Source organism: Engystomops pustulosus, chromosome 5 (assembly GCF_040894005.1).
Source record: "Engystomops pustulosus chromosome 5, aEngPut4.maternal, whole genome shotgun sequence".
Classification (NCBI taxonomy): Eukaryota; Metazoa; Chordata; class Amphibia; order Anura; family Leptodactylidae; genus Engystomops; species Engystomops pustulosus.
Genome location: NC_092415.1, coordinates 43,453,272 through 43,476,944, shown reverse-complemented (window position 1 = coordinate 43,476,944; position 23,673 = coordinate 43,453,272). Strand labels below are relative to the sequence as shown.

Genomic DNA, 23,673 nt, shown 5'->3' with positions numbered 1-23,673 from the left:
TATTTTTTTTTACAGATGCCTCACTGAGCCATTGTTTTCTATTAATAATTCCTTTATATAGCGCACACAGATTACACTGCGCTGCACAGAGCTTGCCAAATCAGTCCCAGTCCCCAATGGGGTTCACAATCTAATCAACTTACCAGTATGTGTAGGAGCACCCAGAGGAAACCCACGCAAACACACATACACACTTTTGCAGATGTTGACCTGTTGTCCCCCATAGACAGCTGTGGCGCAGGATCAATCCTTGATCCTGGTGGTAGATGTCCACGCGTTCAGTTTTTTAGATGCAGTTTTTGATGTCGAAACCAGGAGTCAAGCGAGAAAAGAGGAGGAGCAGCTTCTCTCAATGACAATCCTCACCCAATATGAGGCACACCTGCTTTTGGTTTCAAAAACTGCATCTGGAAAACTGAGCGATTGGCTGCACACTTAGGGTGATGCCACACATGGCGTTTTGAACCCGTTTTTGGTCCGTATTTAAGCAGTCCGTTAAAAACCGCATGCGTTTTTTGAAAACGCTTCCATTTTTGACCATTTTCATTCAAGATAATTGGTAAAACCTGTAAGAAACGGATGCGTTTTTTAACGGACTGTTTAAAAACGGATGAAAAACGGGTTCAAAACGCCATGTGTGGCATCACACTTAAAGAGGACCTGCCACCCAATTTATCGGCACTAAAGTAAGCAGCTCCTACTGCTTGATCAAACGCCGCAGTGTTAGAGTGATAGCGTTACCGGAAACCTCCGCTAACGGTATCAAACACTGCGGCAGGGTACAGTGTAATTGTCGGACAGCTCGCAAAGCTGTCCGATGTATTCAGGAGGGGGCGGGGTTGGGGCGTGGCTAGGGGCGGTGACTACCGCCTAGCGCGCGGCAGTCACTGCTGGCCTATGGAGCGAGCGGGGGGACCCGGGGAAGAGGCAGCGCCTCGGACCGCCCCCTCATGAATACATCGGACAGCTTTGCAAGCGGTCCGGTGATTACAGTGTACCCCGCCGCAGTGTTTGATAGCGTTACCGGAGGTTTCCGGTAACGCTATCACTCTAACACTGCGGCATTTGATCAAGCACTAGGAGCTGCTTACCTAAGGGCGCTGTCCCACGTTGCGTTCGCAGACGCAGACAAAACCGCGCCCACCGGGGCGGTCCGCGGTCCGATCGAATGGGCGTTTCTATGGAAACGCCTGCGATCGGGAACGAGCCACCGGTGTTTTGCATTAATTTAACGCAAAACACCGGCGGCTCGTACCCGATCGCAGGCGTTTCCATAGAAACGCCCATGCGATCGGACCGCGGACCGCCCCGGTGGGCGCGGTTTTGTCTGCGTCTGTGTTTGCGAACGCAACGTGGGACAGCACCCTTAGTGAGCAGCTCCTAGTGCCGAAAATTTAGGGTACAGGTCCTCTTTAAACAATGCATTTCAAGCAGCCTACTCTTTGTTAAGCAAGAATGAACTGGATACTTTTGGATACCTACCAAAAGTTGGCCAAAAAGGCAAAGTCATGTTTTACAGGCACAGTAATAATTGTTTGTTGCACTTCTGCGGTGTGTTGTGACATAATTTAACTGTATTGTGAGACAAATTCTAACAAATAATTGCAATTTTTTGTCCCTGTGCAGTAATTATTCCTATAGCTGAATGTTTTCACAATGTAACAACATTTAACATGTAAGTGAAGTATTGTGTGATGTATGTGAATTTCTGTGTAATTTCTTCTACAACTATTGGCACATATCTCTTACATGATTTGACGCTCTTAGATCTGCACCATTGTTTTATTGTAGGAGAAGACTCCCTGTGTACATAGGGAATAAGGAATATATGTATGGAATGTGGAGTAAGCAGCGGGTAATGTGAATGCAGTGGCTGGTGAAGGGGGAGTGTACGAGAGGTGACTTTCCTGCCTATGGGAGAGCAGCCGCACTGAATGCTGGGAAGCAGTGAGAGGAGACAAGATTTCCTGCCTGGTCTCACTGCTACATACAGAACTCTGCTCCAGGTATTGCTGAGGATTCTGCCATTGTCTGATACAGTGTAATGTGCTACAATGTAGCCCCGTCATGTGATAACACAAGCTCAGGTAGGACATACAGGTGGGAGAGGAAACTAAGGACGTGACATTACTACAATCACTTTGCAACAGATTGTAGGTGGAGTTTATATCTTTCAGTTTTATCTGAAAGTAAGAATATTTAGGGGGCCACATGAAGTGCACGTGGTTCCTAGTTATCTGACCCTATGACAAACAAGTGGGACTACCGGGGCCGATAATAAACCTATGTTCCACTCTGTTGCTTTGGTAGCAGCACTATGAAGGGCGTTTTAGCTAATCAGCGGGTGTAGTAAGACCCACCTCAGACTTGTGTTTTCTATCGTATGGTTTGTGTTGCTTTTTAAAACTTGACTTTGCAGCAATAGAGGTGCAGCGCTAAATATTTGTATTGCAAAGGTTGAATATTGCACTAAGATTCACAGCAGGGAAATGACATAAAACGCATGCGATCGGTAACCAGGCCATTCTATCTTGCATTTAAACGATACAAAAAAACGGAGTTTGGTTACTAGTCGCATAAGTTTCCCTGGAAATGCATATATACGATCTCGCAAAGGTCCGCCCCTGTGCTCTAGCGTTGCGTTAAAAATGCAACGCAAGCGGAACGTGTGACTGTGGTCTATTGCCTGTGCTCACCCGGGACACTGTCCACTTTGCACAGCTTCACCTGCTCTATAACATGCAGCCTGTAGATGGGACACTATGTACAATTTGCTCAGCTTCTCCGGCTCTATACCATGCAGCCTGCAGATAGGACACTATATATAATAAATGCAGGTACTCTGCTCTATAACATCCTACATGCAGATAGGACACCATGCACAGTATGACAAATTAGCTTTATTCCATTATTAACGGACCGTTGTTCAATCTCCCCTCTCCATAGAGATTCATGTGTGCACAGGGAAAGATAGCATATGTGTGGCACTGTATCGCTCCTTGCATATTGCTCCTTGTGGCCATTTCCATTTATGGGGAACTTATGAATGGCTGCAAGCTTGCAGCCGTACAAATATCCCCCAGATGTTCGTGTGAATTCAAAAACCAAGTATGCCCACATACAGAATATCCTTTCAGCTCTCAAAAATTATAGAACCAACAATACCAAAGCAAAGAGCTAGAAAACTTTTTTTTTAAATGTATATAGTATATTGACATTCCAAAATAATACACATATACAACTCCCAAAAGAATTGGGGAATTACAAACTATAGGGGAAACAAGATGTCCCAGATGGAAGATGGGACCACCACCGAGTACCTACGACCCCCCCCCCCACCCACCCCTCCTCCGTGTTCCCCAGAATCAAAGCGTGCCAAATTGAGATATCAAAAGAATACTGTATCCAGCCATAGGACAAAAATAGGGGTAAGATAGACAATTGCAAAAATGAACCAACAGGATAAACCGGAGGTACCTTCCGGTGTTAAAAGTTCCAGCAATGCATGTCACACTTACCCGCAGGCATAGTGAAAGGCAGCCGGTAGGCAGTCAGAGGGGAGGCCGGAAGATACACCCCGACGCGCGTTTTGCACAGATGCTTCGTCAGAGCATTCGGGGCGGACATTCCAACAAGAACACAATGCAAATTTGTTGCATCAGATTCTCTTGTGCGTTTTGGGCCTTATAATGTACAGCAACAGATAATGATCCAAAACCTGGACTTGACACTCATTGAAAAAAATTAATAAAGAACTGTAATAAAAGATGTATAAAAATCATATTTTTCTTTTGGGGATTTTCTTATTTTCAGCACTGCACCCGAGTAGAAAGTCTGGTCTGTAGGATATAATGGCCGCAAGTCGGGATAAAGTGATTCACCTACTGAGGCAACTGCAGAGAGCATCGTAAGATTTATACTTCACATATTGATTTTTGCCATGTGAATGTGCACAAATATCTTCTGTATTTGGGGATTTAGCAAAATGTTTTAAATTATTTGCCATAAAATTTATATCATACATTACAATATAAGTACATCACTCCCAGTTGTCCTCTATTCACATTGGAAAAATAGAACTTGATTAACTTTGCCAGTCCCAAAGAAGTAAATTGAGCACTTATGTATGACCCCAGCATTTATTTGGACTCCTGTTCTTATGATCAGTGAAAATCATTGTGGATAGAGAATGAATTAAGAAAATAGCCCTTTAACCCCTTATCACCGACACTAGTTTTCAGCTCAATGACCAGACTCCATTTTTTCAAATCTGACATGTCTCACGATAATTGGTTATAACTTCGGAACGCTTTAACATATCCTGAAGATTTTGAGAATGTTTTCTCGTGACACATTGTACTTCATGTTAGTTATAAAATTTAAGTGATAAGTTTTGCGTTTCGTTCTGAAAAAAAGTGAAAATTTGGCAAAAGTTTGTAAAAATTCTTCATTTTCCAAGTTTGAAATGTTCTGGTTTCCAGACAGGAAGTAAAACTACCCAAAAAGTTTGATAATTAACATTTACAGAATATCTGCTTTATGTTGGGATGATATTTTATGCTTCCGGTCATTTTTCTAGGATGTTATGAGGTGCAGAACTTTAGGTGCGATTTTTCTTATTTTCATGAAAATTGCCAAAACTCACATTTTGAGGGACAACTCGGCTTCCAAGTGACTTTGAGAGGCCTAAATAATAGTAAAACCTCATAAATTACCCCACTATAGAAACTTCACCCCTCAACGTATGTAAAACAACTTCTATTAAGTCCATTAACCCTTTATGTGTTTCACATGGGTTAAAAAATATGGACCTGCGATTTAGAAACTATGGAATTTTTTTGGAAATACATTCATTTAGGCCAAAACTGACATTTTCAGAATAAATTAAATGATGAAACGCACTGCAACGCTTGATGCCCAATTCCTCCCGAGTGTACTGATACCACATATGTGGTGGTAAACTGCTGTACGGGCGCACGGCTGAGCATAGAATGAATGGAGGCGCCGTCCACAGCAGATTTGTATTGTCACATTGTACGAACTATAAATTTTTATTTTTTTTGGTAATGCGATCATATGAGGGCTTATTTTTTATGGGATGAGATACAATGTATAAATAATTTATTTTGGGAGTCTAAAGCTTATTCATGAGATTTTATGAACTATTTCAAGGGGGACACAAACAAAATCATCAATTTTTATTTTGGATTGTGAGCATTCAACCCCCCCCCCCCCCCGATCACCGCAACGTAAAAATAATATTTTATCTTTATTCTTTGGTTCACTACGATTGCGGTGATACCTCATTTATATAGTTTTTCTTATTTTGCTCAATTTTCCTGAGCAAAACCAATATTGGAGAAAATCGCATTGTTTTTACTATTGACAACTTTTCAGGGCCATAACTTCTGTATTTTTCTGTTGTCAGATCTGGTTGAGGGCTTATTTTTTGCGAAAACAGTTGTTCTTTGCAGTCGTATCATATTAGGTACCGTAATTTTTTTTGATCACTTTTTAGAACATTTTTTGTGATGGTGTTTGATGAAAAATTGTATATTATGGGAAGTTTTTCGAGTTTTTTTTTCACGTAGTTCACCGAGCGGGTTCAATATTGATTTAGATTTATTGTACAGATTAATACGGACGCGGTGATACCAAATATGTACGTGTTTTGTGTTTTATATACTTTATTTGCATTTTATGTGTTACTGGGGAGATTATGGGACTTTTATTTTATTTATTTATTTAATTATATTATAAAAAGATTTAATTTTTTTTTTTTTACTTTTTTACATTTTCTACTTCTTGGCTTGAATAAGCGATCATCCGATCGCTTATTCAAGCCTTTACACTGCAATACACTTGTATTGCAGTGTATAGTGAAAGTAACTGAGCATGCTGCGCATGCTCAGTTACTTACAGCCGGGTCCTGCCAGGAAGGCAGGACCCGGTGAGAAGAGGAGCCGACAGCCCCGGGTCACTCGTCGGGACCCGGGGCAGCGGCAGGAGGGATCGGATCCCCCGGTAAGCACACCGGGGGGGTCCGATCCACGGGGGACACACTTGCACGCCGCGGTCATGCTTGACCGCGGCGTGCAAGGGGTTAAACACCCGGGATCGGAGTTTTTCCGATCCCGGGTGTTAGTGCCGGGTCTGGGCTGTGATATCACAGCCCGACACCGGCACCAGCGAGACCCGGTGTCCCGAAAACTTCTTCTGATGCGCCGCCGTAGAAAGGCGTCGCATCAGAAGAAGTACCCTTAATGACCGCCGTAAAAACCCGATAGGGCGGTCATTAAGGGGTTAAAGGAAATCTACCTCCAGAATCAAAGATTGTAAACCAAGCACACTTACATGTTGATGTGTGCCTCCTCTGATAGGATCTGTTCTTCTTTTAGCTTCTTATACCCTTGTTTTTAAGAAAAAAGGCTTTATAAATTATGCAAACAAGCCTGAGGGGCTCCATAAACACCTATGGAGCCTGGAGCCCCTCAGGCTTATTTGCATGATTTTAAAAGCCTTTTAAAAAGAAAATCATGGCAAAGGAAGCTTACAAAACAGCAGATCCTGCCAGAAGGGGCACATACCAGAATATCAGTGTGCTTGGGTTACATGCCTTCATCCTGGTGGTAGATGTCCTTTAATGTAATTTAATTGTGAGCCGACCTCTAAAATCACTAGTATGGGAGTGCAGAGTTTCATTCCTCCTCATTAGTGCAATTATGCTGAGGAAGGATTTTTATGGAGGAAAAACTAATTTTATCAATCTTTTACATTGTTTTCATCGAGTACTATATTTGTGCATATTTTTTCTGTACAGAATGTAAATAGAGCCTAATCTATTGTTTGGGGTTTATCCCTTTTCTTTATATTTTAGGTGCAGATGTCCAGCCCATTCTCATACTTATTCCCAAGGTATGGCCCGAACCTTGTATTCTATTAGATTAACCTGACACTTGTACAAGGGAATTTATTGAGATGAAAATTGCATATCATTTTATAAGACAGTCTTAGGCTATATATATATATTATTTTTTTTTTTTGGATACGTTGAGGGTATATACCAGAAAAAGTTCCCAACATATGCGCTGACTGTAGTATACTTTTTTTTCCTCCGTCTGCACGTTATATATATGTCGTGTCATATCCGTATTCAATTCGTATTGTCCGTTCCGTTCGCATTCCGTTGAGCAATGTGTACGCTCAGTGGAGGCCATAATAGCCTATGGGGTACGGATGCAACAATATACACCCTGTCTCTGTTGAGCATATACGCTCTGAATGGTCCCCAGTAATATGCCCTGAACCAATGATTGGCTGCTGCAGAAGTTCACTCCTCAGGGGTAGGGGTTGAACATGAGGACGATCCCACTGTATTGTATAGCGTAGATCAGCACAGCTCACCCCCTCTCACTGTGATATAGTGCGTTGGCTACAGTCTTCCATTATACAGTAATGTTCCTCTGGATGGCGGAGTTGTCCATTAAAGATTAGTAACAAATATTATATTCGGCACCATGATAAAAATGATTTTTTTTTTTTTTTAATCTGCTAACATACAAAATCCTTGGATGGAATAATAAAGCATCAAGCTGAAGCGTTTTGGGCTATAGCACATAGCCTATGATAATAGTATATCATAAGAATTTCAAATAAGAAATGAAAAGAGGTGCTGTTTCTGCAGGAGAACAGCCACATTTTTCTACTTTCTTACAAGGCTGTATACACATTTATTTAATTCTGTCTGATATTTTAAAGGTAATTTTCTCCTTATTGAAGAACAGATTATACAAAGCTCTACTATAAGGATTGAACACCATTTTTTTTTAAATGTTTTACGTTTAGCTCCAGCATCTGAGATAACAACAGATTATGCATTTGAGGTAAGTGTCTCTTATATACATCGATTAATTGGTCCTGGTCTTTGAGAATGTTATATAAAGGTGAAGTAAATGTGCAAAAATAGTGACTCTTTCTGATATATTTAACAGTGTTTTATCTGGATTTTTACATTTTCAAGGGTAATAATATAAATCAAAATAAAAGAGACGTGTATATGTAACTCATGTGAGATACAGCATTTCTGTCAAGATGAGGGAGGGGGTACATAAGAAAAAAAATATACAAACATATGGGGTATAGAAGAGAGGGTTTAGGAGGGGGAGGAAATAACTGGGGAGCACTGGGGATAAACTCTTGATTCATTGTTATACCATGGTTGCCAAATTTACTTATTGTTACCTAGAATATAGATTTTATCATTTACCAGATGTTGCTTAGCATTAACCAGATCTAATGGAACCACTGATTTCTTCCATGAGGTAGCAATGGCTATTTCTACTGCAAAAAAATAAGAAAAGAGAATGTCTGGTAATTTCTCGTTTAGCAAGTCCTGACTGGTAGAAAGAGGCGCATTAATCATAGTGATTGAGTAAAACATAATATATGTACACCTCCAGAATCTGTGGATCTTGGGACACTCCAACCAAATATGGAGGTGAGTGCCTCTACCTCCACAGCCTCTAAAGCATAGCAGGGAATATGGGGATCACATAGCAGGGAATTGGACCAAATGGGACACAAGGACTTTGTAGTTGGCTTCTACAAGGGACATGTTCATAGAAACCTTGGCAGTATTTTCTGTCATGTCCTGCCATTCTCATAGAGAGAAAGGGGTATTCCAGAAGTAAGCATAATTCTTATACAAATGGGTCCTTAAACTATAAGCTAATATGTAATTAGTTTTTATCTAAAATTTTGCTCCCCTCAGCTGAAAAATGCTTTGGACATAGACTGTAATGGAGAATTAAAATGCTACTGGCCCTTTAATCAGTCCGTTGATTTCCTCTGCGCGGAGCAGACACAGGACAGAAGATGGCAGGTGGTCACATGTCCAGATCACATGTCCTGCACCGGCCTGGACAGGTCATGTGATCATCACTACTTTTAGCTGTAGTCGGTTGGTTGCAGTGCATCCAGTATGGTCAGGGTTGTGGTGATGTGCAGTGAAGGCAGTTACACATCATTACTATGGTAATAGAGCAAGAAAACCTGTTAGATCATCACTGGGAGCAAAGCACAAGAGGGAGGAGGATCATGGGACTAAAGGATCATGGGACTTGTAGTTTCAAGTGGTGGCCATCTTGGTGATAACTCTGCATGCTTTAGGGAGGCAATAAAATTTTGTGAATCATAAAATCAAACTATTTATGCTCCATTTTGTGACTAATGACATTGAGTTTTGTTTTATTTATTTATTTATAGCATCAGGGGTTTTTGTATCAGACGTTCATATTCCCGGAATACCCCTTTAACTCTTTCTTCCAGGCTATCATATATTTCAGCTTCCCAGAGGTACTGTTCAAGTGGTAGTATATAGAGAACAGGGAATGAGAAGAGTGTAAGCAAAGGAATATAAAGCATGACATCAGAAAATGTATCTTTAAGACTTTTAAATAAGTGGTGAAATTGGAACGTTTGACTATCAGACATTCACAGAATAGTCGGGTTTGCTGTCTCTGGACAAATCTGGAGCTGCCAAAAAGCAATTATGCAGTAGTTTGCGGGGACTAGAAGGCAAAACTGTTTTAATATGATCCCAGAGCACTAGGGAGGAAGAGAGGAGCGGACACATGATTGGAGTGATTGGAGACATTAGGATGTCCAAAGGTATATGGGGGCTAGTGTATTGTTCGATAGAACCCCAGCAGGGCAGCGCTGCTCTCCTGTGGAGTACTACAAGAGGTGTCGGTCTAGAAGCTCAGTAGTATGTGTAGCATACAGCTTGGTAAGAGAGTCATCCTGACAGCAGCCCATCCATAAGAGATTAAGGAAAGACCACTGCTTCATGTCTCTTCTCAGCCCATGCATCAGCAGTCTTCGTCACCAGAGTCAGAGGTGTTAGTTCACCCGCTGTTACAGTTTGAGAGCCCAACCTGTGGTTTTGGCTGAAATCTGCGGCCTGCTCAATGGAGGAGGCTGGGGAGGCCCTAAAGAGCTTTTGTATTGGCTAGGAACCATGTGGGCCATGTAAGCTCCCCATACTAGGAGAGGAAGGTCCTGACATTATGCCACATGTGTTGAAGTGCACATGTGACACGGCATGGCCGATTGCTTTCCTATGGCTTCGAGTTTGGGGTGGATTCTTGGGGCTCTTGTATCTTCTGTGGCTGCCACAAAAAGATAGTGCCGAGTGTCCTGCAGTTGGCAGAGGATAAATAGCTTGGTGCCTGGCGCTTATAGTAGCTGAGCTGAGGGCAGCTGAGCTTTAACAGTTCCCCATGGCTCGACTCATTCAAATATGAAAGTAGATACATAAAGCTTTCCGGTTTTAGAGGCCCACATTATTAGCAAAATGATTTTTGGGAAAAGTAACTCCTACTAGGAGAATGTCTGGGACCTGGGCCCTCAGGAGGGTTCCTCATGGGATTACAGATATCTATTTAGAGATGATTTTGTCGGGAAGAGAGTTTCCCGCATCTGGCTGTTGTCTACCCGGCTGGCAACTGTGTGTGACTTGTTATATTAATGGGGTCCAATGATTTCCTGTCACCGGCGAGTTTCTGCTCCTGTCCCCCGGTGTTAGGGGATTATTGGCGACCAGTATTTTGGTCACATTTATGGGGTTTCCTTTAAGTACTGTCATCCCCTGGTGAGTGGAGCGATTTCCATTCAGAAACCCAGAAAAGACATTAGACTGTTTTCTATGTGATGTATAAATTTGTTCCTAATAATAAGTAAATAAAGGCAGTGGCCAATATATTTTTTGACTCAATCTGTGTCAGCGTTATTTATTTAGGTATGTTTTAGTTGGTTCTGTTAGCATTACTTTATAATCCCATTAAAAATAGTGTTAAATAAAAAAATAAAAATAAAAAAAAACCATCGACCCTTCCATAGGTTCCTATCCAACGAAAGGAAGAGGAAGGAATATTCTAGTCACATGACTTAAAAATTACAGGGTTTTTTTCTATTGACAACATACCTGTCTATCTATTCTGAAAATGCCCCCGTCCAGACATGTAACTTGGAGCTCTTGGGCCCTAATGCAAAATCTTTACTAGGCCTCTCAACTACAATAAATTGTTTATAACACAGCTCTCCTTGTATTGGGAAGAGACACCCTATGGTCCTACTCAGACTCCTAGGGCTAGGTATCACATTTAATCACAATCAGTCATATACATATATAATTATTTCTCTCTCACAGATGGCTGTTTCAAGCATCAGATATGGTGAAGGTGTTACCAAGGAAGTGGGAATGGTAAGAATAATACAGAAAACAGCATAGTAAAAAAAACATGCAATAGGACAGATGAATAAGTCTATCACGTTCCATAAAATGTCACATGGGACACCTATCAATATTTCTGGTCTTCTTTTGAATAGCTAGGATATCAGTGTACTGTTATATTAATATCAGTGAGTTAAGAGCAAAAATGCTAACATGTGGCCCCAAATCAGTCTACTATGTCTTGCTACAAATTCATCATGTCTTTTAGACAGTCTTTTAAACGCTTCTACAATTTTTTGAAATTTGTCATCTGTATAAAACAACAAAAAGTAGGTGCATTGTAAAATGAAACATCATGAAAGGGAACCTGTCGTTAGGAACCCTTTTTTCTGGCTCCCCCATAGAGAATAGTGTACACATTACCAAAAAGTTTTAAAGTAAAATTATTTTTTTCTGAAAAAAAAAAGCTGAGTTGGATCAAGGTTTACCTTTCTGTATGCAGAGCCTTGTCCCTAGTCCTATGGGAGTGGCCGCCATGCGTCGGAGTTTTCATATCTCTCCTCACTGCCTAGCAACACCAAGCGTGGTGAGGCGCCTGCGCAGATGGATGCGGGGACCAGGCGGCTGACTCCGCTTCATCTCTGCGTGTCCACCTGTAGATTGTGACTGCACAGGCAAAAGAATAGTCTGATGCGGTCAGCGAGAAGAGGAGACGGGGGCTGGCAGACATGTATGACGTCATGAAGGGGGAAGCCACAGGGGAAGCAAATATGGGGGACATGGGCATTTTTTTTTTAACTTTAAATCAACGTATGACTGAACGGTTTCCTTAGGCTGGGGGCGGGACCACCCCTCACGAGGGACACAGCTCTGCATACAGAAAGTATGATCTTACATATTTTTCTTCAGAAAAAGAGAGTTGTATTGTAAAAACTCTTTTACACTATTCTCTACGGCACCATGGAGGAGCCTAAAAATGGGCTCCTCGTGACAGGTTGCCTTTAAACTCAGATTTTTGATTCTGCAAATCATGAAGATTAACAACATGTTGGTAAGTGTTTTGAGTGCTACATGGGCATATCAGGCCCTATATGACCCATCAGCTATTTGGAGCAATGTGACTCGTGGGTAGAGGAGTGTATCTACAGTATGGAAACGCTTCACCAGAGTCTAAGTGCTGGTTCTAACCTTCTTACAAAAAGTTGGTTATTAACCATAATTCATTCACTGTGTAATTCATTTACTGTGTAGATTGTTTTTTGCAACATCTCTTAGCGATCGTCTTTAACTGCTTGTTTGTATTATATTTTTACAAAGGATTTGCAAAATATGGGTGCAAGAAATGTTTGTGTAATGACTGACAAGAACCTTGCACGTCTACCACCTGTACAAGCTGTGATCAATTCCCTGACAAAGAATGGCATTGAATTCTGCTTGTATGACAAGGTCAGGGTGGAGCCTACAGATACAAGGTAAGGAGCGCAGTGTCATTTAAATAGTCAGTCATTTAAAAAAAAAAAAAAAAAGCATTGTAAAATCAGTAGAACAAGTGAATACAAGAATGCAGCGACTATCGCACGTGTATGGGATGCCATGTAAAGTCTATGGCATTACAATTGTAACTTGACTATTACCTCTTTCCATCAGTGCTATTGAGATTAAATAGACCAGTATTAGGCATGCTCAGATATTGCTTCATTGTCTTTTTTAACAATTATCATTGGGGTTTTTTTTCTTTATCTTTTGCTCCCTATTTGCTAATTTCATTTGTGTCTGCTTAAATATATTTTATTTTGTTATTGGAAGCTATGGTGTTTTTAGTCCTGGCTGTATGGCTGCATACAGCTACTCCAACTACAAAAGTAGGTCTTCCTTTTGTAAATTATGTACATTTATGTGTTTTTTACTATGGACAACAGAATACAGGAGTTGTAACTGTTATATTCTGTAATCATACAGTAAACTCAGATATTTGTGTAGTTTTGGATGTCATATACAACAGTGGGCAACATTGGTACTGATGCTTGTGCCCAATTAAAGTTTTAACCAAGTATCCCTGGTTACCCGCTGCCTGAGATATTAGCGACATACAGAAGGAAACACTAGCTGCTGCACAGAAGAAAGAGAAGCCGTTGGAACGTGGAACTCATCATTACACGTTACCAGCAAATGAGATCTCTATTCGAAACTATGCGTCATTCGTAAGTCGGAACAACGTAACTCGGGAGCTGCCTGTATGAGGTCCACCCAGAAGAGACAGGAATCCTCTCTCTTGACTGCCTCTCCAATGTGGGGTTACCAGAAGTGTTCTAGGGATTCATAGAAGACTTCTGCTCGCAACAGTGAAGTCAGTCAGGAAATGCAACAAAAAAGTCTAAAAAAAAAAAAAACAGTTCAAGCGCAACCAAAGAGACAAAATTGATGCATGTATCACAGTCAAAACAACCCTATGAAACACAAGGAGAAACTACGGAGAAAACCGCCTCTGGTCTCCTTGTGTTCCTTGCGCCTTGGCCAAGACAACACAGAAATAGAAAGCTACATGTCCCCTAATACGCACACAACACATAGGAAACATACTTATTTATAATAAAAATCTGTCTTATATTAAATGTCCATGTTTAAAAATGATGATTGGATATGACAACCATCTACCATAAAAGGCAAATTACTCTTCTAACATGTGTCCAGCTTTATAGATGCAATACAGTTTGCAAGAAGTAAGAGATTCGATGCCTATGTCGCTGTTGGAGGTGGCTCTGTGATGGACACGTGTAAGGCTGCTAACCTCTATGCCTCCAGTCCTGATGCTGAATTTCTAGACTATGTCAATGCACCCATTGGAAAGGGAAAAGCACTGACCGTGACCCTCAAGCCACTCATTGCAGGTAAAAAAAACTGAAATTAGAATTACTTACGACAGGGTCAGCCTATTATTGGAACCGTATAAAAAACACAGGTTTTGGAGATTATTTTAAGATACAGAAAGTTATTTGGAAAAACTTCAAAAAACTATTCAAAATGTACAAAAATGGTTCAGAGAAAAAAAAAGATATACAGTAATTAAATCTTTGTATATGGCGAAAAAAGACACTTAGTATCATAGTTTATACGGCTGAAAAAAGACACAGGCCTATTAAGCTCAACCCAGGAAGGGAAGGGATTAATTAAGGAAGAGATTTATGGGAAACAATTCTATATAACATAACCATCAATGTTATTTAGGTATAAAAAGGCATGTAGATCATTCTTGAAGCTCTCTGCTGTCCCTGCTGTGACCAGCGCCTGAGGCAGGCTATTCCACAGATTGACAGTTTTCATAGTAAAAAAGTCCTGTCGCCTCCGGTGATTAAACCTTGATTTCTCCAGATGTAGACAGTGCCCCCTCGTCATTTGATTTGATTTAATCTGAAACAATTTACCACCATATTTATGTATGGACCATTCATATATTTATACATATTAATCATCTCCTCTCGTAGTTGGCTCTTTTCCAGACTAAATAAATCAAGTTGTTTTAATCCTTCCTCATAACTGAGACCCTCCATATCCCTTAACATTTTTGTGGCTCTTTGTTGAACCCTCTCCAGCTCCAGGGCATCCTTTTTATGGACTGGAGCCCAGAACTGGACGGCATATTCCAGGTGAGGCCGAACCAGTGCCTTGTACAGTGGTAATATTACATCCCTATCATGAGAGTCCATTCCACTTTTGATACATGACAAGATCCTACTGGCTTTAGGGGCAGCTGATTGACATCATATTTAATTTATGATCTACTAGTACCCCTAGGTCTTTCTCAACAAGGGACTTCCAAATTTGCATCCCGAGGACATATGTTGCATGTGGATTATGAACTCCCAGGTGCATAACCTTAAATTTATCCACATTGAACCTTATTTGCCAAGTGGATGACCAAACAATCAATTTGTCCAAGTCACCCTGCAGCATATGAACATCCTCCATAGACTGTATTACACTACATCTGCAAAAATAGACACAGTGATATTAATTCCTACCTCCTATATCATTAATAAATATATTAAAAAGTAGTGGGTCAAGCACAGAACCCTGGTGTACCCCAATTATAACTGGTGACCATTCCGAGTAGGAATCATTGACCACAACTCTCTGGATACGATCCTTCAGCCAGTTCTCAATCCAATTGCAATTGATTCCTGCCAAACCACCGGACCTTATTTTACCCATCAGGCGTCTATGAGGGACAGTGTCAAATGCCTTTGCAAAGTCCGAGAACACAATATCCACAGCAGATACTCTGTCCAGGTGTCTGCTCACCTCCTCATAGAAGACTTACCAAATGGTGTTAAGACACAACTCCCATAGGACCTTAAACAGTCATATATTTATGATCGATCAATTGTTATATCTCTGAGAAAGCTGTGCACTCACAGTGACAATGTCTCAGTACAAATCGTTGTCCCTATGGGTTTTATTTAAAGAAAGGAGATTTTTAAAGTGTCTGGTTTTCATGAGTTTTGCTCTCACTTAGAGCTTAGTTTTCTTTTTCTCACAGCAGTTTATAAAATGTAAGTTTGAGCTCTGATTGGTTGCCATGAGCAACTAGAACCATTTTGCTCTCAGACAGTTTCAATTAACGAGCCTTTATTTTGATACAATGGGATGAAGACAGATTGGGGCAGATTTATCAAGCTGTCTGAAAGTCAGAATATTTCTAGTTGCCCATGGCAACCAATCACAGCTCAGCTTTCATTTTACCAGTGCTCAAGAATATTTTAAAGGGGAGCTGTGATTGGTTGCCATGGGGAACTGGGACTTGGGGAACATGGGGAACTGACTTTCAGACAGCTTGATAAATCTGCTCCATTATATAAAATCCTTGTGGTAAGGTGAGAGGGAACAGTGAGTCCCAGCAGCTAGGTCACCACCCACCAGGAAAAAGAGAAGAGCTGCTGGAAAATGAAGATTGCAAATCACATAATGACAGGGACAGTGTTATTACTGAAGAGTTTTTAAGGTTTAATTTAATTATTCATTAATAGTACCTACAACCTCTGGGACTGGAAGCGAAACCACTGGGATTGCCATCTTTGACTACGAGGAAATCAAAGCCAAAACTGGTAAGTGGAAGCATGTATATCAATGTTTTCTTGTTAAAGGAAATTTGCTTTTATGTATTATGAACCAAACATACTTTGAGAATGCTGTAGTTATGCTGATGCAGAAACATATCTTGTTTAATCCCTGGATTGAGTGGTTTTGCTGAAAAAAGTTATACAATTATGATAATGAGGCTCAGTCGCTCTTGTGGCTGCCCTGGTGCTTCTCCTCTTACCCTTCAGAGAAGGCTGTAATCACTGACAGGCAGATGTAGTCAATTGCTGCACCATTCCCCCACTGTTGTGTACATCCAGCTCAGGTTGATTAGTCCTGTCTGAACAGTTCAGGAAGCTCCGTTTAATGTGTTTATGAACGGCAACCAGCATGCAACCCAGCTTTCCCAAGGTCCTGAATTTTCTAATAGTTTTTTGAGCAAAATCACTAGGATCAGGGATTAAAGGGGTTTTCCAAGGAACACAAGTTATGGCCCTATCCATGGGATAGGGCCTAACTTGCTTTTATCAGTGGGGGTTTCAGTGATGAGACCCCCACAGAGAACGAAAACAAGGGGTCTGATGGGGTCCCACGTACCTGCGTCGGACCCCCTCGTCTCTCCGTCAGACTAATGGAGCAGACGGACCCGCATGATCGTTCAGGTCTATTAATCTCTTTGGAGCTGATGGAGATCGGTGAAGCGGGGCGCTCGGCAACTTCTTTAACTTTTGGATCTCTGTATGTAAGGTCAATAATATGTAGGAATCAATACTATTTATTGATCATCGTATAGGTAAGTGCTCCATTCAACTCCAAAAGGATTCTCTTCAGGAAATTGGGGAACATTTGTTGTGTGCTTTACAGCCTGGGCCCACAGGCCTGTCAAAAATTGCCTTGCACATAATTGTTCCAGTTTTCTTAATTTTCGATGAAGTAGAGTACCATGGAAGATTCTTATTATGTAATATACCAAGAATGGTGTGAATTACAGAAATGTATTTTGACCTTACACTAATGCAGTGTAGTTATTTTATCAACTGTTTACTTCCATATATATGTTCATAGGAATTTTTGGGTTATTTTGCTTTGTAGGTATTGGATCAAGAGCCATGAAGCCAACTCTGGGACTAATAGACCCAGAGCACACTCTATACATGCCAGAGAGAGTGGTGGCCAATAGTGGATTTGATGTATTATGGTGAGTATCACATTTTTTGTAATCTGTGTGGGGCAGAACATTGGGTAACTTTACAATATACATCTATTAACCCCTTGTCCACATTTGACGTAATAGTACTGCATAGCGGGAGGTGCGTTCTCGCATTATACAGTACTTAGGGATGTAATTTGAAGGGGTGCAGAGGTTGCGGTCGCACCTGGGCCCAAGAGGTTTAGGGGGCCCTTACGGTGTCACTTTCCCATACGAGAAGACTATTACTATAAACCATACATTATAGTCGAGGGGCCTGGCACAGACTTTGCACTGGGGCCCATCAGCTTCTAGTTACGTCACTGGCAGTACTATTACGTCATACTTCTGGCACCGGCTCCATCTTTTAGTAGATGTATTATGGTAAGTTACCTAATATCTTGTCCTGCACATATTACAGAAAACAGGAAGTAAAGTAGTCTTTAATATGAAGATTATTTTAAGCATTATTATATTATATATTATCCTTTTTATGTAAAATATTGTATGTTTTACAGCCATTCATTGGAATCCTACACTGCAATACCTTATAATATGCGCAGCCCGTGCCCTACCAATCCGATCAACCGGCCAACCTACCAAGGGAGTAACCCTATTAGTGATGTCTGGGCCATACATGCATTGAGGATTGTTGCTAAGTATCTGAAGCGGTGGGTTGGCTTATACTCACTTATATCAGCTGAGCTGTAGACAGAATGGATGTTTTATGGTTGTAATATTATCCAGCAATTGAAAAAATGGTAGCAGTAGTAGTATTTGTGGTAATAGACTTTCAATTTTCCTCCAATCAGAGCTGTTAAAAACCCTGATGACCGTGAAGCTCGCTTCGCCATGCATCTGGCTAGTTCATTTGCTGGAATAGGCTTTGGGAATGCAGGGGTGCATCTCTGGTGAGTTTTATGGACACACAATATTTATCATTATTTCCTGTAATTTTATCTTGTTTAGAAGAAATGTATTTGCTGTCTAAAATTATAACAGGAAGCTTGTAAATAGCTGTTTTTTGTGTAACTTAGTTTTCTAGGCTTCTAACCGGGTGTGAGATTACACCCAGATAGAACACTCACAAGTCTGTACGGTTTTATCCTCATTGTATTGAGATTGGAGAACAGGTTGTAAATGAAAAAACTTTAAATTATGTTTACTTTAAGGTGCCAATAGGGGGAGCTCAAGAGATCACTGAAGACCTTTTTATTATTATGTTCAATGGATGCTATATAAAATATCAGAAAAACATTATATAGTATCAAGAACCCCCTAAACATCTCTACAGGTGGCTGCAGAATAATGAATTTAAAATATATTCTCGTCTAATAAGGTGATGATATGTCAAAAGGATTCACCTTGTCATCCCCTAAAATAAATGGACTATTTGTGCTACTTCAAAGCTTTGTGGGGACAAGCAGTATGAAAATGTCCTCATGCTGCCCTTACCGTACAGTTTTTATACGGGTAACAGATGGCCGCGTTAATATCGATGGGCAATATGGTTATACATTTACATGGCCGTATTGTCCACCGTACTGCGAGTGAGATGTAAAAAATATAGAACATGACCTATTTTCTCCAGTATTTCCATTCTGTATGCGCTGTATTCTGCCATACATGTACATGAAGTATCAAGAAGACCAGAACCAGTGGGAGCTGCATTCTGTCAGCCTGCCAATAGTCATCCAGCCATCATTTGCCAACCCACTGTATTTTATACAGCTATGGTACAGATACAGTGACATACGTGCACATGTGGATGAAAAACGTCACGTACATATATAATATTTGTATAGGACTGCATAATATCATACCAAAAGTAAATTAGTAAAATGCATTTACTAGGTTGTGGAAGATGGTGATGGTGAAATTCTGTGGTTTCTCAAATCACAGATACAAATGTTTACTCTCACACTGTACAAGCATCGATATGCTTCCCTCCAAATATGCTTAGTGTCATCCATGACTATATATCTTATGTTTCCAGCCATGGCATGTCATACCCTATTTCAGGGCTGGTGAAGACGTATAGAGCCAAGGATTACAATGTGGATCACCCAATAGTGGTAAATATTCTATCACTTCACTTGTAATAATGTTCTGCATAGAATTTTTTTCTAAGGCGTATTACAGATGTAGATGGTAAAGGATTCTTTTTAAAGAGGCGGATCATGGTGTCCCTTTGATATAAGGACTTGTTTTGTAGGTGCTTTACGTCTGCTTAAAATCCCTCAAGGGAAATCTACCTTCAAAATCCAGCATGATAAACCAGGGACACTTCCCATTGATCCAGGCACCGTGACTGTGGTAATCTTCTTATATTTGTTATCCATGGCCTCCTTCCTTCTAAAATGAACTTTTAAGAGTATGCTAATGATCACATGCTGTTACACTGTGCAGAAGCACATCTCAGCCATGGTCCCATGGCACTACCATTTCCATATGCCTTATGTAATATCTCTGCACCAGAGTAAGTTTCAGTACATGGTGGGAGGAGGAAGTTCTCCTGCACAGTGTAACAGCCTATGAAGCCACTGCAAGCAAGGAGGGCTCTGTCTGGCTCATTAGGATAATTGTATAAGTTGATATTAGATGGAAGAAGGCAATGGATAACAAATATAAGAAGATTACCACAGTCACGGTGCCTGGATCCATGAGTGAGTGTCCATGGTTTATCTTGCTTTCTTATGGACTTGTACGGATTAGTAAATAAAGACCGAATTGTATAATTTAATTGAATCTAAATTGTCTTTCACCAGCCTCATGGACTATCAGTAGTGCTGACATCACCAGCAGTATTTTCTTTCACTGCAGCAATGTGCCCAGAGCGCCACCTCGAGGCTGCAGAGATACTTGGTAAGGAATCTCTTTTTACATTAGTAAATAATAATAATATATCTTATATTTTAATATATCTCATATTCCACAGTTCTTTACAGTTCATGGGGAACATATACAAGCAACGAAAGATATTGCTGAGTGATACATTAGTCATTATAGGAAAGAGGGTCCTATAAGGGTCTTCATTGAGGACTTTGTGTATGATCATTTTGCTGCACACAAACTCCACTATACTTATGTTCGGCTCCAGCTGCACCCACTTGACTCATTGACCATTATTGAGACTATGCCATCATAGATGGGGCCAGTTATGTAGACCTCTTCATGTTGTTGCATAAATAAATGATACTGCGTGACCAACCAATATGTATCAGAATCCATGGTGTGTGGGCCTGCAGAGTAACCATAGAATGGTATAAAGCCTGTGGGATACACAAAGGAGAGGAGTAAACCGGGGGTTAGTTAGTATGAAGAGGCTGATAAGATTTTAAACCTTTGCAACATGGTTATTAGTCTTATAGAGTGGGTAGGCTATTCTAGAGAATTGGTGCAGTTTGGGAGAAGTCCTGGAGATGTGAGTAGAAGATTTGGATTAAGGAAGATACTTATTTTAAGACCCTGGCAGTGCACAGATTATGGGTAGTGGGGCAAGATGATAGAGGAGATGTAGAAATGTAGAAATATTAAAGTGTATTTTGTTTTTTTTTTTAAAAAAAAGGTCAAGCCTTGAATAAGTGATGAAATCAGGGAGACTACTAGTATGGCTGCCATTGCAGCTCCCATTGGAGTTTTTTATCCTGCCTCCTATCCTAATGTCGAAGCTTTCTGATGCTACGAATTTTATTTAAGTGTAAACCATTCATCTTTATACACAAATTTAGTTTTTAACAAAATATTTTAATGTTACTGTTATTGTAGACAACATAACCAATTTTACACTTGCAAGAATAAGTGCTACAAACTCCTATAGATGTCTTGTATTACTTCACATTACCACTAGATGTCACTGTTGATTAACTTTCCTCAATTATTGGGAGTCAACGAAACCAGTAAAGCAGAAAATAAGGATGAAGAACTAACCTCTAAATGCACCAGGACAGTATACTGCATCCAGGCGAGCAGTGCTTTAAAGTACCACTATGTACTATACAATTCTGGACATCGCAGGGGTCCTGCTTTGCAGAAGAAGCCTGGCATGGCAAAGTCTGTGGCAGCACCTAATACACTGGCCGCTGACAGCCAGTACACACTGCAATACTACGGTATTACAGTGTATAAAAGATGGAATAAGGCGGTCCTCTTCTGGGACAAAATAGAAAAGTAAAAAAAAAATACATGAAAAAATAAATTGAACAAATAAATCCCCCTTTATTCCATATAATCCATTTTCTTATAATAAAAACATTAAAAATTTACTCAAATCCCACCATATTTGGTATGCTTGCATTTATTTCCCCCAAATCTATTTAAAAAATCCATATATTAACCCGTTTAGGGAGTGGTGTAAAGAAAAATCCCTAACAAATTGCATAAAAATGCAAAAAATACCAAAAAAATTATCAAAAAGTCACAAAAAATGGTACCAAGGAAAATTACAGCTCATGACGGGGGAAAAAAAAGACCTCAACTAGCTTCATCTGTAAAAAGTTCAGACTTTAGGAAGATGGAGATGCAGATTTTTATAGAATACTTTTTTATTGTATAACATAAAATATACTTATTCTCGAGTATAAGCTGACCCGAGTATAAGCCGAGGTACCTAGGTTTACCACCAAAAACTGGGAAAACCTATTGACTCCAGTATAAGCCGAGGGCGGGAAATGCATTGGTCACAGCCTCCCGGTATATAGCCAGCCAGCCCCCTTTACTATATAGCCAGCCAGCCCCCCCTGTACTATATAGCCAGCCCCCCCTTTAGTATACAGCCAGCCAGCCCCCTTTAGTATACAGCCAGCCAGCCCCCTTTAGTATACAGCCAGCCAGCCCCCTTTAGTATACAGCCAGCCAGCCCTCTTTAGTATACAGCCAGCCAGCCCCCTTTAGTATACAGCCAGCCCCCTTTAGTATACAGCCAGCCAGCCCCCTTTAGTATACAGCCAGCCCCCTTTAGTATACAGCCAGCCAGCCCCCTTTAGTATACAGCCAGCCAGCCCCCTTTAGTATACAGCCAGCCAGCCCCCTTTAGTATACAGCCAGCCAGCCCCCTTTAGTATACAGCCAGCCAGCCCCCTTTAGTATATAACCAGCCAGCCCCCTGTAGTATACAGCCAGCCCCCTTTAGTATATAGCCATACGGCCCCCTGTAGTAAACAGCCAGCGCCAAGTAGTATACAGCCAGTCCCACTTTAGTATATAGCCCGCCCCCTGTAGTAAACAGCTAGCAAGCCCCAGTAGTATACAGCCAGCCCCCTGGAGTATGTAGCCTGCCAGCCCCCTGGAGTATCGCTGACATCATAGTGTGTGCCGATGCCAGCACACATAGTAGAACGTCAGCGAGCGGCTGACATCGAGATCCCTTCTAAGGACGGCACGGGGACACGGAGAAGATACCGGAGCATCAATCGATTGAAGAGGACCTGCTGGGGGGCAGTGTCGGAAGGTGAGTACACAGTTTGTTTATTTTTCTTGACTCGAGTATAAGCCGAGTTAGGGTTTTTCAGCACATTTTTTTGGTATATAAATTAGGCATCTTCTGTATCGTACTGATAAAGATAACATGTTAAATTTGCCGTCTTTGTTTTGCAAAAAACAAGCCCTCAACCAATGACCTACATGGAAAAATAAAAAAAAAAACTTTTAGAATTCAATGTAAACAAAAACCAAAAAAGTTGCCGCTTCCTGAAGTCCAAGAGTTCTGAATGGGTTAATACTGTTATAAGAGCAAAATAATCATTTATTTTCACGCACAACCATCTCTAGGGTTTACAGAGAATGGTCCGAAAAAGAAAAAAAAGAAAAAAACATCCAGTGAGCGGCAGTTCTGTGGGCGGAAATGCCTTGTTGATGCCAGAGGTCAGAGGAGAATAGGCAGACTGGTTCGAGCTTATAGAAAGGCAACAGTGACTCAAATCGCCACCCGTTACAACCAAGGTAGGCAGAAGAGCATCTCTGAACGCTCAGTACATCGAACTTTGAGGCAGATGGGCTACAGCAGCAGAAGACCACACCGGGTGCCACGCCTTTCAGCTAAGAACAGAAAACTGAGGCTACAATTTGCACAAGCTCATCGAAATTGCACAGTAGAATATTGGAAAAACGTTGCCTGGTCTGATGAGTCTCGATTTCTGCTGCAACATTCGGATGGTAGGGTCAGAATTTGGCGTCA

General features: G+C 40.9%; 1 protein-coding gene across 2 annotated transcripts in view; it reads left to right on the top strand.

The window, feature by feature from the left end:
- The first annotated feature begins 1,856 nt into the window (after positions 1-1,856).
- The window catches only part of ADHFE1 (alcohol dehydrogenase iron containing 1), a 28,026-nt gene continuing 6,209 nt past the window's right edge, over positions 1,857-23,673 (top strand). The window contains exons 1-13 of one of the 2 annotated variants that reach the window (XM_072151799.1): positions 1,857-2,006; positions 3,814-3,907; positions 6,878-6,915; positions 7,846-7,883; positions 11,210-11,263; positions 12,551-12,705; positions 13,925-14,121; positions 16,258-16,335; positions 17,402-17,507; positions 18,017-18,169; positions 18,311-18,409; positions 19,495-19,573; positions 20,267-20,363. In XM_072151799.1, the coding sequence (XP_072007900.1) occupies positions 3,852-3,907; positions 6,878-6,915; positions 7,846-7,883; positions 11,210-11,263; positions 12,551-12,705; positions 13,925-14,121; positions 16,258-16,335; positions 17,402-17,507; positions 18,017-18,169; positions 18,311-18,409; positions 19,495-19,573; positions 20,267-20,363 (1,150 nt within the window). In that variant the 5' untranslated portion in view covers positions 1,857-2,006; positions 3,814-3,851. Of the gene's footprint in view, positions 2,088-3,813; positions 3,908-6,877; positions 6,916-7,845; positions 7,884-11,209; positions 11,264-12,550; positions 12,706-13,924; positions 14,122-16,257; positions 16,336-17,401; positions 17,508-18,016; positions 18,170-18,310; positions 18,410-19,494; positions 19,574-20,266; positions 20,364-23,673 lie in introns of both variants that reach the window. The other variant, XM_072151800.1, reaches the window with a different exon arrangement.